The 13,513-nt window shown below is 45.2% G+C and overlaps 1 protein-coding gene across 12 annotated transcripts in view; it reads right to left on the minus strand.

Annotated features, from left to right (window-relative positions):
• ARNT2 (aryl hydrocarbon receptor nuclear translocator 2) overlaps positions 1–13,513 on the minus strand; it is a 157,526-nt gene that overhangs the window by 47,298 nt on the left and 96,715 nt on the right. For all 12 annotated transcript variants that reach the window (XR_014777477.1, XM_084773370.1, XM_084773369.1 and 9 more), the window contains 2 exons: positions 9,554–9,619; positions 9,133–9,218 (listed from right to left, as the gene is read on the minus strand). Coding sequence is in view for 11 of the 12 variants with exons in the window: in XM_084773370.1 (XP_084629496.1) it covers positions 9,133–9,218; positions 9,554–9,619 (152 nt within the window). In the remaining variant the exon portion in view is untranslated. The remainder of the gene's footprint in view (positions 1–9,132; positions 9,219–9,553; positions 9,620–13,513) is intronic.

The following is a 13,513-nucleotide window of genomic DNA, read 5'->3' on the forward strand; positions in this document are numbered from 1 at the left end:
CATTTGGGAAACAGTCTCAATAAAGATAAAGAGGTTTCATCACTGCAGGCGTCTCAGAGACGGGCGCTTTGCTGTGTCAATGAGTACCATTTGCCAGGAGAGAGATGCAGTGTGAAGGTTCCCAATGGATTGCATGGAATCCTTTTGTTGTGGTCTAGGGACGTTTATCTTGGCAGATAGTTTGAGAAAAAAAAAGTTGACCTGTGGGTATCTTGTATTTCAGTATATATTGCCTGGTAAACCTAAAAGTGCATCTTCCATTTGGCAAAGCAAAGCTTATGGGTGTACCTACTTGTCCCTCCCAAATTACAATGAAAGGTGCCATAGAAAGAAGTATATCTCAGTGCCGGAAAGTGGGGAAAGTGAGCAAGGGTCAGGCGACTCTAGGATGCTCGCATCAGGCCAGATGACATTAAGGAATGAAACAATGAAGCCCTAGTCCTGTGTCTGCCTGCTGAGGAGTGGAACGTTTACACCAGAGCAGTCAAAAGCTCAGAGTAAGCTTGGCTTGAGATGAGCCCAGCAGCGGGACAAGTCTCAGAAGAGCCTGAGTTCCTAGGAAGCTGCATGGCTGAAGATTTGTAAGATTCCACCTGGGGCTATTTGTGACTTATAACCTGCCATTCCTGCTACAGCCCTGGAAAGAGACAAGTGAACCTTTGTTCTGGTGTTCCTAAGACCGCAACAAAGCCAAACACTCCTCTTCTGTGATTGTCAAGGCTGCTTCTGTCTTTACAGAACCTATGCAATGGATGCTAGAACAATTCCCAGCTCTCAGAATGGACCACCCTACAGTAACAGGTCTATGGCCAGTCACATGGAAATCAGAAACATGTGAAAAAGGTGAGAGCAAACATCTGCACTTACTTGCTTTATAAAAGAGCCAGGAAAACCTAAAGTGGTCTGGGAGTCTAGAAGATGTGCAGAAAGACACCAACTTTATCAGTGAGGACTAAGTTGAGATGAAAAGCACACTTGTCACATTTGAAAAAAAAAAAAAAGTAAGTGGTAGCCATGAATAGAAGATCAGATCAAGAAATTAATATGAAGAACAAAACTCTTAAGTGGGGGCCAAAGTAGACTCAGGAAGTTGGTGTGGGACTTGAGGCAGGCATAGAGCACCATAGACACAGGGGCAACTCAGCAGCCGGAAGGACACTTCTTCGCAGGGAGAGACCAAGCTTGCAATGCAGGTGAGAATCAGCCTAGCCATTAAGATGAGCATACACAACCTCACTGGAGCATCTGAACAAAGCTTTGAGTTCAAGGACTCCAGAAAACAACCTACATGTGTTATATCGGGAAAGGTGAGACTGTGAGCAGAGAGACAAGGCAGGCTCAGCTGTCTGTGCATCGGAAGGTAGAAACTAACTGGATGCTGGAGAAAGGGCCTCCTGGAAACCCTGTGACCTCAAGAATTCTCTTTGCAACTGCCCAGGGCATGGGAACATTCTCAAACTGGAGGGATTCAGGAGTGTTGGCCTGCTCACCCTTCTAGATGTAAATTATGCAGAGACTCATCTTGTCATTGGCGGAGCAGGTGAAATAATAGCAGAGTGATGGTGTGGAGAAAAGCAATACGACCAGTGAGGTCTGCTTAGTCTTGGCCAACTGCAGGTAACACGCAAGTGACACAGAGCGATGACCGAAGGCAGATGAGGGGTTTGATAGATGCTAATAGGTTTGAAGGATAAATAGATGGTAGATATGAGAGCTGATAGGTTGGTGACAGACGAATGATAGGTGATAGATGGCAATCTTTTAAATGACTTTTAACTTATCCTTTGAGAATTCCATACATGTATGCAATGTATTTTGATTGTATTCACTCCCAACTCCTCTTGGACTCCTGTCCCACATCCCCTTCGCAACTTCACGTCTTCTTTTACCTTTCTTTTTGTATTAAATTAATTTTTTTTTTCTTCTTGAGACAAGATTTCCCTGTGTAGCTCTGGCTGGTGTAACTCACATAGATCCACCAGTCTCTGCCTCCTGATTACTGGAATTAAAGGCATGCCCCACCATGCCTGGCCTCTTTCTTTTTAAAAACAATCCACTAGGTCTAATACACGTTGCCTGCATGCACATGTGTGTGGGACTACATAGACAGCAGTTCTGATAGGTGACAGAAGATGGATGATAGATTTGACAGGCAGATGATAGACCTGAGAGGTGGATTTGATAGACGACAGACAATAGGCAGAGAGATAACGGGAATCTAAACAGATGGTATAATATAACAATGACCAAATAACAGGAGCACAAGTTCCAGTCAAAAGTGCATAGAGATCTGTACACTGAGGAGTAAGAGAGGCCAGTCAAGCTTAATAATGATATGTGAGCACACAGACTCTGCAATCAGACTTCCTGTGTGTGAGTTTCAGTTTCCCCAACTGCCTCATGTGGACCTTGCCCACTGCCACCCCTGACACCTGTAACCTGCTCTCTCCTAGCTGCTTCGCATCCCCACATCGGCTTAGCCACTGGCTTCCTTCAGCTTCATTTTCTTCCGAGGTGAGACATAAACACTGGTCTTCACTGGTCCCTCTGCTTCCAAGCATGTCCCATCTAGTCCACACAACACTCTTCAAAACCCTATGCCCCAAACCCAGGGAAGAAAGATCTAAGCTCTCAGCCCTGTGGTGGTTTGAATAAAAATGGCTCCCAAAGGCCTACAGGGATTGCCACTATTAAGAGGTATGGTCTTGTTGGAGTAGGTGTGTCGCTGGGGGTGGGCTCTGAGGCCTCAGATGCTCAAGGCAGGCCTAGTGAGACTGTCTCTTCCTGCTGCCTGCCGATCAAGATACAGAACCTCTCAGCGCCTTCAGCACCATGTCTGCCTGCATACCGCCATGCTCCCTGCCATGATGATAACTGTCTCAGCCTCTACACTGTAAGCAAGCCCCAATGAAATATTTTCTATTATAAGACTTGCTGGGGTCATGGTGTCTCTTCACAGCAACAGAAACACTCAGACAAGCCCCAAGATCTGATGCTGCCCTGTGTGCTTCACCCACACCCCCAGGCATAGTAGTCCTTTCCCTCATGGTGCACAACAGCGAATGCACCAAGAAGACTGGCTGCACAGGCCAACTTTATTTCTTGACTAGCCATGTGTGCTGGCCTAGCTGCTTCATGATGCTGTCTTTCGGTGTTTAGAAAGCAGGAAATAATAGTGTCTGCACCACATCAGGGTGCTCATGAAAATTAAGTACATAAAGCAGGTCAATGGCTTTTCACTGAGCCTAGCTCTCGACAGTCTTTCCACTGGAAAGTGCTACTGTCCAGATCTCCACTGCTCACATTATTTCCTTTGCTTGCAATACATTTGTTATCTAGCAAAGTCCTTTTTTCCTTTACCCCTATGCTTCATCTCAGTGTGATTCTCTTTCTCTGCTTGCCAGACTGGCATGCAGGATAGACAAGCTTGCCTTGGCACATCCCATCAGTTGAATTTGTGCCTTGGTTATGACTTACAGCTTTGCATTGACTTGGAAGTCAGTTTGTCCCCTCAACAGGACTGTGAGCAGGCACCGTGTCAGCCTCACCTCAAGACCCCCAGGACATCACAAAAAAACTTGGTCTGTAGTGGGAGCTCAGGAAACATTTATAGAGGTAACAGGAAGAGCCAGCTCATCCTGCCTGACAATGAAAAGCTAGTAGGCTGTGACGGTCATTCTCCATCTGAGACACTAGTGTTGTGGCTTTGATGTCTGGAGAGATCCTGAGTATGTCACATATAGGCAGGGCAGAGTGGATGAGGAGCACAGGGGTCCAGCCATGGCCAGTGACTTAGTGGCCTCAATACCAACAAGCAATTTTTAGAGACTTTCACATGGTAGAAAAACAAACAGAGGATTCAACAAGCAAACTGCCAGCAGCCCAGAGCTATTGGAGATGAGCTCATGGCAGAGTGGAGCTGTTGAGTAAAGTACAAGCACTGGCCTGACCCCAGAGGCTTTGGGCCAGAACTGCAAAATAACCTCAAGCCTGTGGCATGCTGTGGCCACGGCTTACTGAAAGTCAGCAACAATGTGAGAAAAAAGACACCCTCATCACCAGTGAGGAAAGTGCCTAGTGCCAACACAAGCTCTTTCCAGGTCTGGATAGTCCCAGGAGTAAGTCAGCAGACCTGGGGACACCTACTCAGGGTCACACCTTGGCTTTCTTGTGCAGAAATTTTGCCAGGCAACCAGGCATTTTACACGGACTGTTAGGTGGAAAGCCATGCTTCCACCTTAGAAATAGCATCCGCTCAAAGATAAACCCTCTGTGAAAGGCAAGGTGCTGGGTGGTGACAGTGGGCGGAAATAAGTCACACTTCTGGAAATTAAGGTCCTTAAGCCACTGAATACACCCCCAATGTATAAAATCCACCCTGTCACGAGCAGTTTCTGACAAACTAAAACTGCGTGATGGGACAAGGGAACTCAATGCCTATTAGCGCCACTCCAAACACTGGACCATTACAGTGCAAAGTGTTGTCAGGCTAACTGGGAAGGCTACAGTGTTACAGAAAGGGCTTCTGGACTATTTGGGAATCTACTTGGAGGCTTGTGTACCATGGACAGGCAGGAAGAAGAAAGATTTGTGAGTGCACAGTTAACCCACCCAGGCCTGAGTGCATATGTTATAAGGTGCAGCCAAGGAATAAGTCCACAAGGTTCCTGCTTGCACAGTGAAGTCTACCCTGGCTGCTAAGCAGTTTTTTAAGGGGGCAGGGGCAGGGGGACAGAGTTGGCTTTTTATATTTATAGTGGCTTTAGTTAGCTGCCATATATCTTCATTTCTGTAACTTAGTCATCGTTTATGATTGCAGACCTTGTGCATGTGAGCAAGCAGGGCCAGCCTGGTAACTTCCTAAGTCTTCCGATAGCCCTTACAGTGAGCTGTGAGCTGTTCCAGCATCCCAACCTCATGACCTTAGCAATGGGTGAGAGAGTCCTGATTCCATTTCAGCCACCCATCCAAGCCACAGAACTGCCTCACCATCCAGAGTTCCACGAATCTGATTTCTATAAACTTAGAAACTGTAGCAAGGAATGCCTTCACACATGCATGCTCCTAGATCCACATCATTTTTCTTTTTAGCAAGAGCCTTTCTTTTTCTACCATCCACCCACTCACTCATCCATCCATCCATGCATCCCTCCATCCAGTCTTCATAAATACGATGTTTGCTAAATATGAATGGTACACGGATGTGAGAAGATGGATACAACATATACCCTCGGGTCTTCTAGGATGCCAACAGTAAGCCAGAACTAGTGTTATTTGTGCTAAGAATGCAGCTATTAATTGAGAAACAGTATAGGCAGCCACAGAACAAGGCAGCAGGGGCAGCTGAGTCCCCTGTAGGAGTGTATGAGTCATGACAAAGGAACAAGGCCTTCTTCTCTAGAACCTCTGTCTTCACAGAAACACCTAGTAAAAGAGAAGGCCAAACAGGCAGACGGTGACGTACTTCCAAGTTCACTGTAAACGATGCCATCTGATCATTTAGGCCACTTCTTTTGAAAGCTCAGAATAATGTTTCAAAACATCATTTTCTCTTATTATTAGAATCAGGTAAAACTTCGGGAAAATGCAAATATGAACAGAAAAGGAAAAAGCTCCAACAATCTAAAGGCAGAAATGTGATTAATATTCCAGTTTTAACATGTATGTACGCTTTATTCACTTATAATGTAAAAAACAAAAATGTGTATGTCTTGCAGCCACTTAAAAATAATTCCTTATACTTTATTTTGTTCTCAAACATCCTCGAATATGCTTGTTAGTGTCTGTCCAATGTGCTAGTATAGAGAGGTTCCACAGAATTTTAGCCATTTGTCTACAGTGGCATTTAGATTCATTTAGGGCTTTCATAATTGTTAATAGTGCTTAAGAACATAATATATGGACACAGCTAGTCAGTTTGTTAGAATAAATTTCCACAAATCTGAGTGCTGTAACACAAGTGACACATTGTCAAATGTTTGTTACATACAGCTCAGTTATTCCACTCCAGCTTTGTACTAATTTACATCCTAACAGCGGTGTAAAAAGTGCCTTTTCTTTTCTAACACTGTGTATCATTTGCTTTTTCTCTCTTCGGTCCATTAGAATGTAAGAGAGGATAATACCAAATTCTTTCAATGTGCAGTTCTGACTAGCCATGAAAACTGCCTTCCCCCTAGCTTAATGCGTACATCTTGCATTTTAAATGCCTTTCATGTCCTTGGTTCACTTTTCTCTTCTCTAACTTTCCTCTTTTGCTCCAAGTTGTGCCTTCTGGAACTATCCTGAGACCAATCCTTCCTTCATATGACACCCCCTCAAATACTTGAAGACAGAAATCATGTCTCATTTTCTCTAAGTGAAACACCCTGGCTCCTTCAACCATTCCTTATGGGGCAGTTGAAAGGATAAGTATTTAAGATGAAGAATAAATCCTTCTGCCCCAAACAGGCTAACACCAACAGCCTTGAGAAACACACAGCTCCATGGGAACTCATCTTTTGGATGCAACCACTACCTGCATCTTGGGTCACAGCCTCTTTCTCCCTGTCCACGGGGTCTTAGTGGGTTTTACCATTCACATGGCATTACTCCTGTGAGATCATGGGCCAGGAGCCCAAATACATGGGCGGAAAGGCATAGTATTGAGTCCAGAAGCAGAAGAGAAATTTTCCTGGCAGGGTAAGAATCATTAACTAGTTTAAGTGGTAGTTTTGTAAGTTATGCTTCCTCTGGTTTAAAGATGTCTCTTAGGGGACTCGAGAGATACTTCAGTGATTAAGAGCATTGGCTGCTCACCCAAAGGACCTGCACTGGGTTCCCAATATGGTGGTTCACACCATCTGCAACTCTACTGCCAGGGGATCTGACATGCAGACACAGCACATACATGGTGTACAGACACACATGTAGGCAAAGCCAGCCATACACAATAACAAAAAATAAAATAAAATAAAATTGTTGCCAAAAGTTCAGGAGTTAAAACTTGAAACCTCAAATTCATATGTTGATGGTATTTGGAGATGGGACCTTTTGGAAGGAATGAGGGTTAAATCAGATCCTATGGTGACCTAATGATGATGTTAGTGGCTTCTTAAAAGACAGAGGCTAAGCCAGGAGCAGTGGCACACACCTGTAATCCCAGCACTTAGGGAGGCAGAGGTTGGCAGGTCTCTGTGAGTTCGAGGCCATCTTGGTCTAACAAAGAGAGTTCCAGGACAAGCCAAGGTTACACAGAGAAAACCCTGTCTTGAAAAAAATAAATAAAAGAAATAAAATAAAAGTGAGAGAGGGGGGCTATGTATGTGAGGCAGAAGCAGGTGGATCTCTGTGAGTTTGAGAATAGCCTGGTTTATATTGTGAGTTCCAAGTCAGCCAGGATAAATAGTGAGACCCTATTTCAAAAGAAAAGTAAAATAAAACAAGATTCAATACAGTAAAAGGAGAGAGACCTAAACTCACAGCTGCCAGGTATCAGTTCTCTCCGCAGATGACATCCTTTGCTACAGTCTGACACAGAGCAAGAAGACCCTTGTCAAATGCAGCCCCTTAGCCCTGCAGTACCCACTATTATAACTATAAGAAGATTTCTTTTCATTGTAAATTAGACAGTCTGTAATATTCTGTGATAGCAATCCAGTAAGGACCAAGACAGTGTTTTAAATAGAAAAAACCCTTTTAAGGGCATGTATATACATTACATTGAGAGGTTGTGCCCATGCATATCTATGTATATAAGTGAATATATGGGTACACATACATAAAAAGTCAATGTGGAGTGTTTAGATTGCTGAAGTTTGAATTCAGGTTCTCAGACTCTGGCAATTCCACAGCACTGCTGTGACTGTTCTAATTATGGTAAACACTTAACAGTCATTATTGTTATGATTGATTACACAGAATATTTCAGAACTGTAGTAAGATGCTAGCAGTATTTGTGGACATGGAAACTTCACTTTTTGAAAACCTTAAGCTGTATTGAGAAATTCTTTTACTTCCAGACCGCCTGTGAGTATGAAGGAAAAATGAACATGCCAGGGCAGAGGTGCGATCACTCTAGCTATAAGGCACGTAGCGTCAGGCAGTCAGTGAGAGAAGGATCACTGTGGACATCTGCATTGGCCAGGGAGGGGCCCTGTACAATCCCTTTGAAAACAAAATCCATTCCATACTGAGCACAATCCACAGCTCACTGCCCCACAGAGGCAAAGCCACAATAAGAAGTTCAAGCCACGTTAGCTTACAGTTCCTTATTTTCCTTTGCTTGCCAATGGCCAGCATACTGTAAACTATTCTTATTTCTTCCAAGCAGTAGTCTGGCTATTGGTATATATTCTTGAATATCATTATGACCAGAGACTTTGTGTTCTCTCTCTCTCTCTCTCTGTCTCTGTCTCTCTCTCTCTGTCTCTCTCTGTCTCTCTCTCTCTCTCTCTCTCTCTCTCTCTCTCTCTCTCTGTGTGTGTATGTGATTACTATGCCACAGAGCAATACTTTGGTGCTTTAATATTCTCTGTATGGATACATGCCATTTTATTCATCTATCCATCACTTAGTGTCCATGGCTACTTAACTATCCATCACTTAGTGCATATTTGGGTTGTTTTTAACTTTGTACGTTATATATAAACATTTATATTCAAATTTCTTTGTACACTTAGGTCTTCGATTCTTTTGGGTTGATATCTAGGAGTCAAACTGTAAAGTCATACGGTAACTGCATTCTTAACATTTTGAGACTGTTTTCCCAAGTGGCTATGACATTTTACATTCCCACAAGCAAGGTATGATGGCTTCAGTTCTCCCTTTGCTTGCCAGTGCTTGTTATCTGTCACCTTACTGTGATTTTTATGTGTGCATCTATGGGGACATGGCTGTAACTATCACTTTAAACCTCCACACTAGCATTTTAGAGGTTGATGAGGAGAAGGCTCCTCTCACCCTTGAATAATCAGTGCTTTGGAAATGTACTTTAGGTAGCTGGGCTTTCTTTAGTAACAAAAATGACATTCTAGCCACAAAGAAAACTGAAAATACTTCCCTGCCTTTCCTTCAAGAGTATTCTTAACCCAGTCTTATACTTGGGGGGAAAGACGTCTGCTTTCTTGGAAATACGTCCGCAGCTCTGCTCACCTGCTGGGGGCCACGCCTTGATGTAACCTGTGCAGTGGACCACGGCATACTGGGCTTCTCCTTCTTTCACAGGGCCAAGGCCATTCCTGAGAAAGGACAGACATGAAGCTGTCTTCATCACATGGGAACAAGGCAAGATGCTGACGACCCCCTTAGTATCCAAGCTACCTGTTCCCTTGTTTCATTAGTGGATTCAAATCTTGATTTCCCACCATCCTGACTCCCACCCTTCAATACGGCCTGAAAGTCACACATAAGTTCCACCCAACTCCCAGTTCTCACCCTGGGCACTGCCACTCTGACACATGACTTCCTGGCTCTCCACTCTTAGCCCCTTTTCAAGCTGAACTGTTCCCCAGTATGGTGCCAATTAGGCATCTACTAGCATAGTCCCAAGTACATTATAGAAAGGAATGCCCACCTGAACCTTTTCCTCATGGTGGTTATTCTGTTCAAGGGCAAGTGGTCCAAGGGTGCATTTCCACACCTAAGAGTCAACATATGTATTAGAACCAGTGAGGATGCAGTAAATATGAAACACATGGTGCTTCTGAAACAGATCAGGGGCATTAGGCAAAGAGTTAAAATTACTGTAAGTTCTTTGTGTGTGTATTCAAGAGTGGGTAGGTGCATATGTGTGTGTGTGTGTGTGTGTGTGTGTGTGTGTGTGTGTGTGTGTGTTGGCAGGTATATGTGCATGCATGTGCATGTGGAGGCATCTTTTGTGATAACATCTCTCACTGGCATACAGCTTACCAAGTGAGGCTGGCTGGTGGCTGAGCCCCAGAGACACTCCTGGGTTTGCATCTCCAATGCTAGGATTACTAAAGTGCGCCACCACACCCAGTTATTTATTTATTTTTTATATGGACTCTGGGGATCAAATTCAGGCCTTAGCTTATAAGGCAAGTATTTGACTGACTGAGCCATATCCTCAAACAGAAATGATGAGGTCTTTAATTGGCAAGCACTCCTTCTGATGTTTACTTTCCTATGAACAAGGATGTTGAGGTATGGAGCAGATGCATACCTTTTCCATCCACAGCCATTGGACTTCTTGCATCTTGGACTGTCTTGAGTAAAATGAGTACTCATCAAATAGCCAGTCAGACTACCCTAGCCAGAGTAATTTAAAATAGTTCTTACTGGAATCATTAACCGTTAAAAGCCCTGGTGAACTCTAGATGATCCTAATACCATTTCTACCTAAGCCGGGAGGGGAAGGCTTCTTCTAGTGGCCTAGAAGAGCGGTAGGCTTGTGACTGGGCTAAACACTAGCCTGCATTTGCTTTCAAGGTTTGTTATAATTGATGCAAATACCCCTTTGGCCACGCAAGCAGACTCTTCAGCTCCCTCGGTGAGCCGGCTGGGAGATGATCTTCCGTGCCGCCTCTCCTGTTATTACACTAAGCCCATTGAAAGGCTTTTCTGGAGTAGTCTCTTCTTAATTACTTTTTATTATTACAGCCTGAGCTAGTAATACACATAAAGGTCTGGTGGTTGGAAGAATTATATACTTGTCAAGTCTTTAGGGTCAAGAGTCTCAGCACCTCAGGCCCGGGAACTGTAACATTGGCTGTTACCACAGGCTGAGGAATGTGATACTTAGATTGCCTGGGAACTGCAATGCCAGCTGTAGCCAAGAGCTGAGGAATTCCAATCCCTTAGACTGGCCCAGGGCTTTAACACTTGCAGGGCTAAGAATCCTTTTACCAAAGGCCTGCATGAGAGCCCCAACACTAAAAGACGCCCTCCCATTGCTGCTCCGGCCTGCTACCGCATGCTACTGCCAAACACCAAGTGATACAGTAGGAGCAGCACTTGTGAAAATTTCTCCCCTCCCCTCACTTTCTAGTCCCCCCCACACACACTAAAGGGTACCCCTGCTATCAAGTAGATGGCTCTCAAGTGTGCTCTGTTTACTCAGGGAGGTCCCAGGGCTATTATCCTTCCAAAGTGCAGAAGTAGGCTTGCCTGAATTTGGACTTGTAGCTGCCATTGGAATCTGGCCAATTTCTCACATGCACGAGAAACATGTCACAGTCCATCTTAGTGTTAGAGACTTACAGAAAGAAAGACTAAAAAGGAGGAGCCTAGCCATCCTTGGTCCCATGGATCATTTCAGAGGAACCAGTGGCTTTGTGGAAAGGAGGAGGGTGATGACAGCAGCAGTGTCTCTTCAGGCCTGAGCAGAGACACCAACTCAAAACAGATGTTGCCAGCTGATGAACAGTAGCATCTTCCCAGGCTAGAGCATCACACTGTGGACATCCCATCCCCCATCATGCTGGCTCTAGGAACAACTACACAGCTGGAAGGCTGCTGATGGTAAAAGGGAGAGTGGAGACAGGCACCAGCAGACAGAATCGGGCCTGCTTGGGGGCTTCTCTGGATCCCAGAAGATGAAGCACTCTCCACAATGGTAGGGCATCTCTGATTACTTCTCAGGGACTCTCTCAGCATCCCAGACATCAAGAATCCAGGCCTTGGACACCACTGGGCATGCCCATTTGCTAAGTGCATTTCCATTTCCCAACTACATGACAAGTGCCAGCTTGGATGTCCTCATTTGCAACACGGGGGAAAAAAAAAAGAGTCCAATTATGCTCTGAGACCTTGGAGAGCTGCCAGCACTGAAGTGGCTTTCACAGCAGGATCGATCTGTGACACTGCCACTCAGGGATGCCAACAGGGCCCTCTGCCCCTTCCTGGCAGACTGTGTCCTGAGGAAATAGTGTTGCTTTGCTGATGATGTCATGCTGCAAGCAGAAGAAGGTGCTGCACACTTCTCAATCCAGTCCAGGTAGCACGGGGCTCGTACTCCAATGGGCAACTATAATTACATTCCCTGGAGATATGCCTGGGCTTGGAGAGATGGAATCGTATGGGTGGTGACAGTAGCACTGTAAGCTGCTAATAGAAACGGTGTGCTTGATGCCTCCAAGCAACTCATTCACAGGATTAGCTGGGAGGCTGTAATTAAGAATTTATATCACTTGGGCTTACTAACTGCCCCCAGGCTATGATGGGAGGACCCTGCTGTGACTTGACTACATTAGCTGGTAATGTGCTGTTTCTGGCTTTATGCTGTGGACACAAGTCCTATGTCCAGCTCACCCACAACATAAAGCGGGCAGCCAGTGAGATTCCATTATAAGTCAAAGAGACCATTTATGAATTGTGATGCCGGGGCCATCTTGTCACCTGAGGCAGGTGAAGGAGTTTCATCAGGGCTCTTTGGTAGGTCCAGCCTTCAGCCTGGAAAGGAGCGGATGCAGGAGAAATAACAGCTCTCTCACCACAGAGTGCTTTGTAAAAGAGCGTTCTGTGGACCCGTCTGGGGTAAAGATGTAGGTCACCCTTCATGATACACCATTAGAGTTCTCTCTCTCTCTCTCTCTCTCTCTCTCTCTCTCTCTCTCTCTCTCTCTCTCTCTCTCTGTTTGTATATACATGTATACAGACAGGCGTGTTTCACATAGACACACATGTCTGTGTGAAGGCCAGAGAACAACCTTAGCTGTTCTTCCTCAAGTTCCATTTCTTTGTGTTTGAGATATGGTCTCTCATCTAGGGTTTGCCCGGTAGCCAGCAAGCCCCAGAAATATGCCTATCTCCACTCCCCCATCACAGGGATTACAAGTGCACACACCACCATGCTGGACTTTTTTTCTTTTCTTTTTTTTTTTTTTTTTAGTAACACAGCTCTCTCTCCAGCCATGATGAATAGATTTTTGTTAAGACATATACTGCTTTAAAAGATGACTCTGAATCACTCTGAATCAGGGGAAATAAGTACTCCTTTTAAAGGATTTTCTCTTTAGAACTTTATGGTACCCACAAGATATGCAAGTGCTAAGTCACTGCTGGTAGCAGACAACAAAGTAAAAGTGATGCTAGGCAGTGGCTCTGCCTGCCTGGGACGGCAGCTCAGTGGGATCACACAGCTTGAAGGAGAGGAGCCAAGGCTGATGGTACAGTCAGTGCTGCTAAACTAAGATGGATGCAGAATCCCACGGTTAGAAGAGGTGTCTGAAGCCAGCCCAGGGCTGGGCAGGCGACTGGGTCTGCCATGCTCGCCTGCCCGTAGCTATAGTTTCTCCTGATTCTCAGTCTGAGGAGCAGCTTGAAGCCTCAAGTCTTGCATTTCGGACTCAGTGGTGGTATATCAGAGTCTTCCTTACCCCTCCCTGACTCCCTCCCACCTGCCTGGATGCTCAACTCAGCTTTCTGCCATTGGTGGAGCAGGGCTCCAAGTGCTGTCTTCTGATGTCCTCTTTCCACTGCCTGCCAGCGACTGTCCCTTCAGTTCAGTGGCCATCTGAACGTCCAGCCCGAGTCTGTCTTCAGCCCTACCCTCTCCTCTGGGTTCCAGAGTTAT

This window comes from Acomys minous (genome assembly GCF_964271855.1).
Source record: "Acomys minous genome assembly, chromosome: 2".
Classification (NCBI taxonomy): Eukaryota; Metazoa; Chordata; class Mammalia; order Rodentia; family Muridae; genus Acomys; species Acomys minous.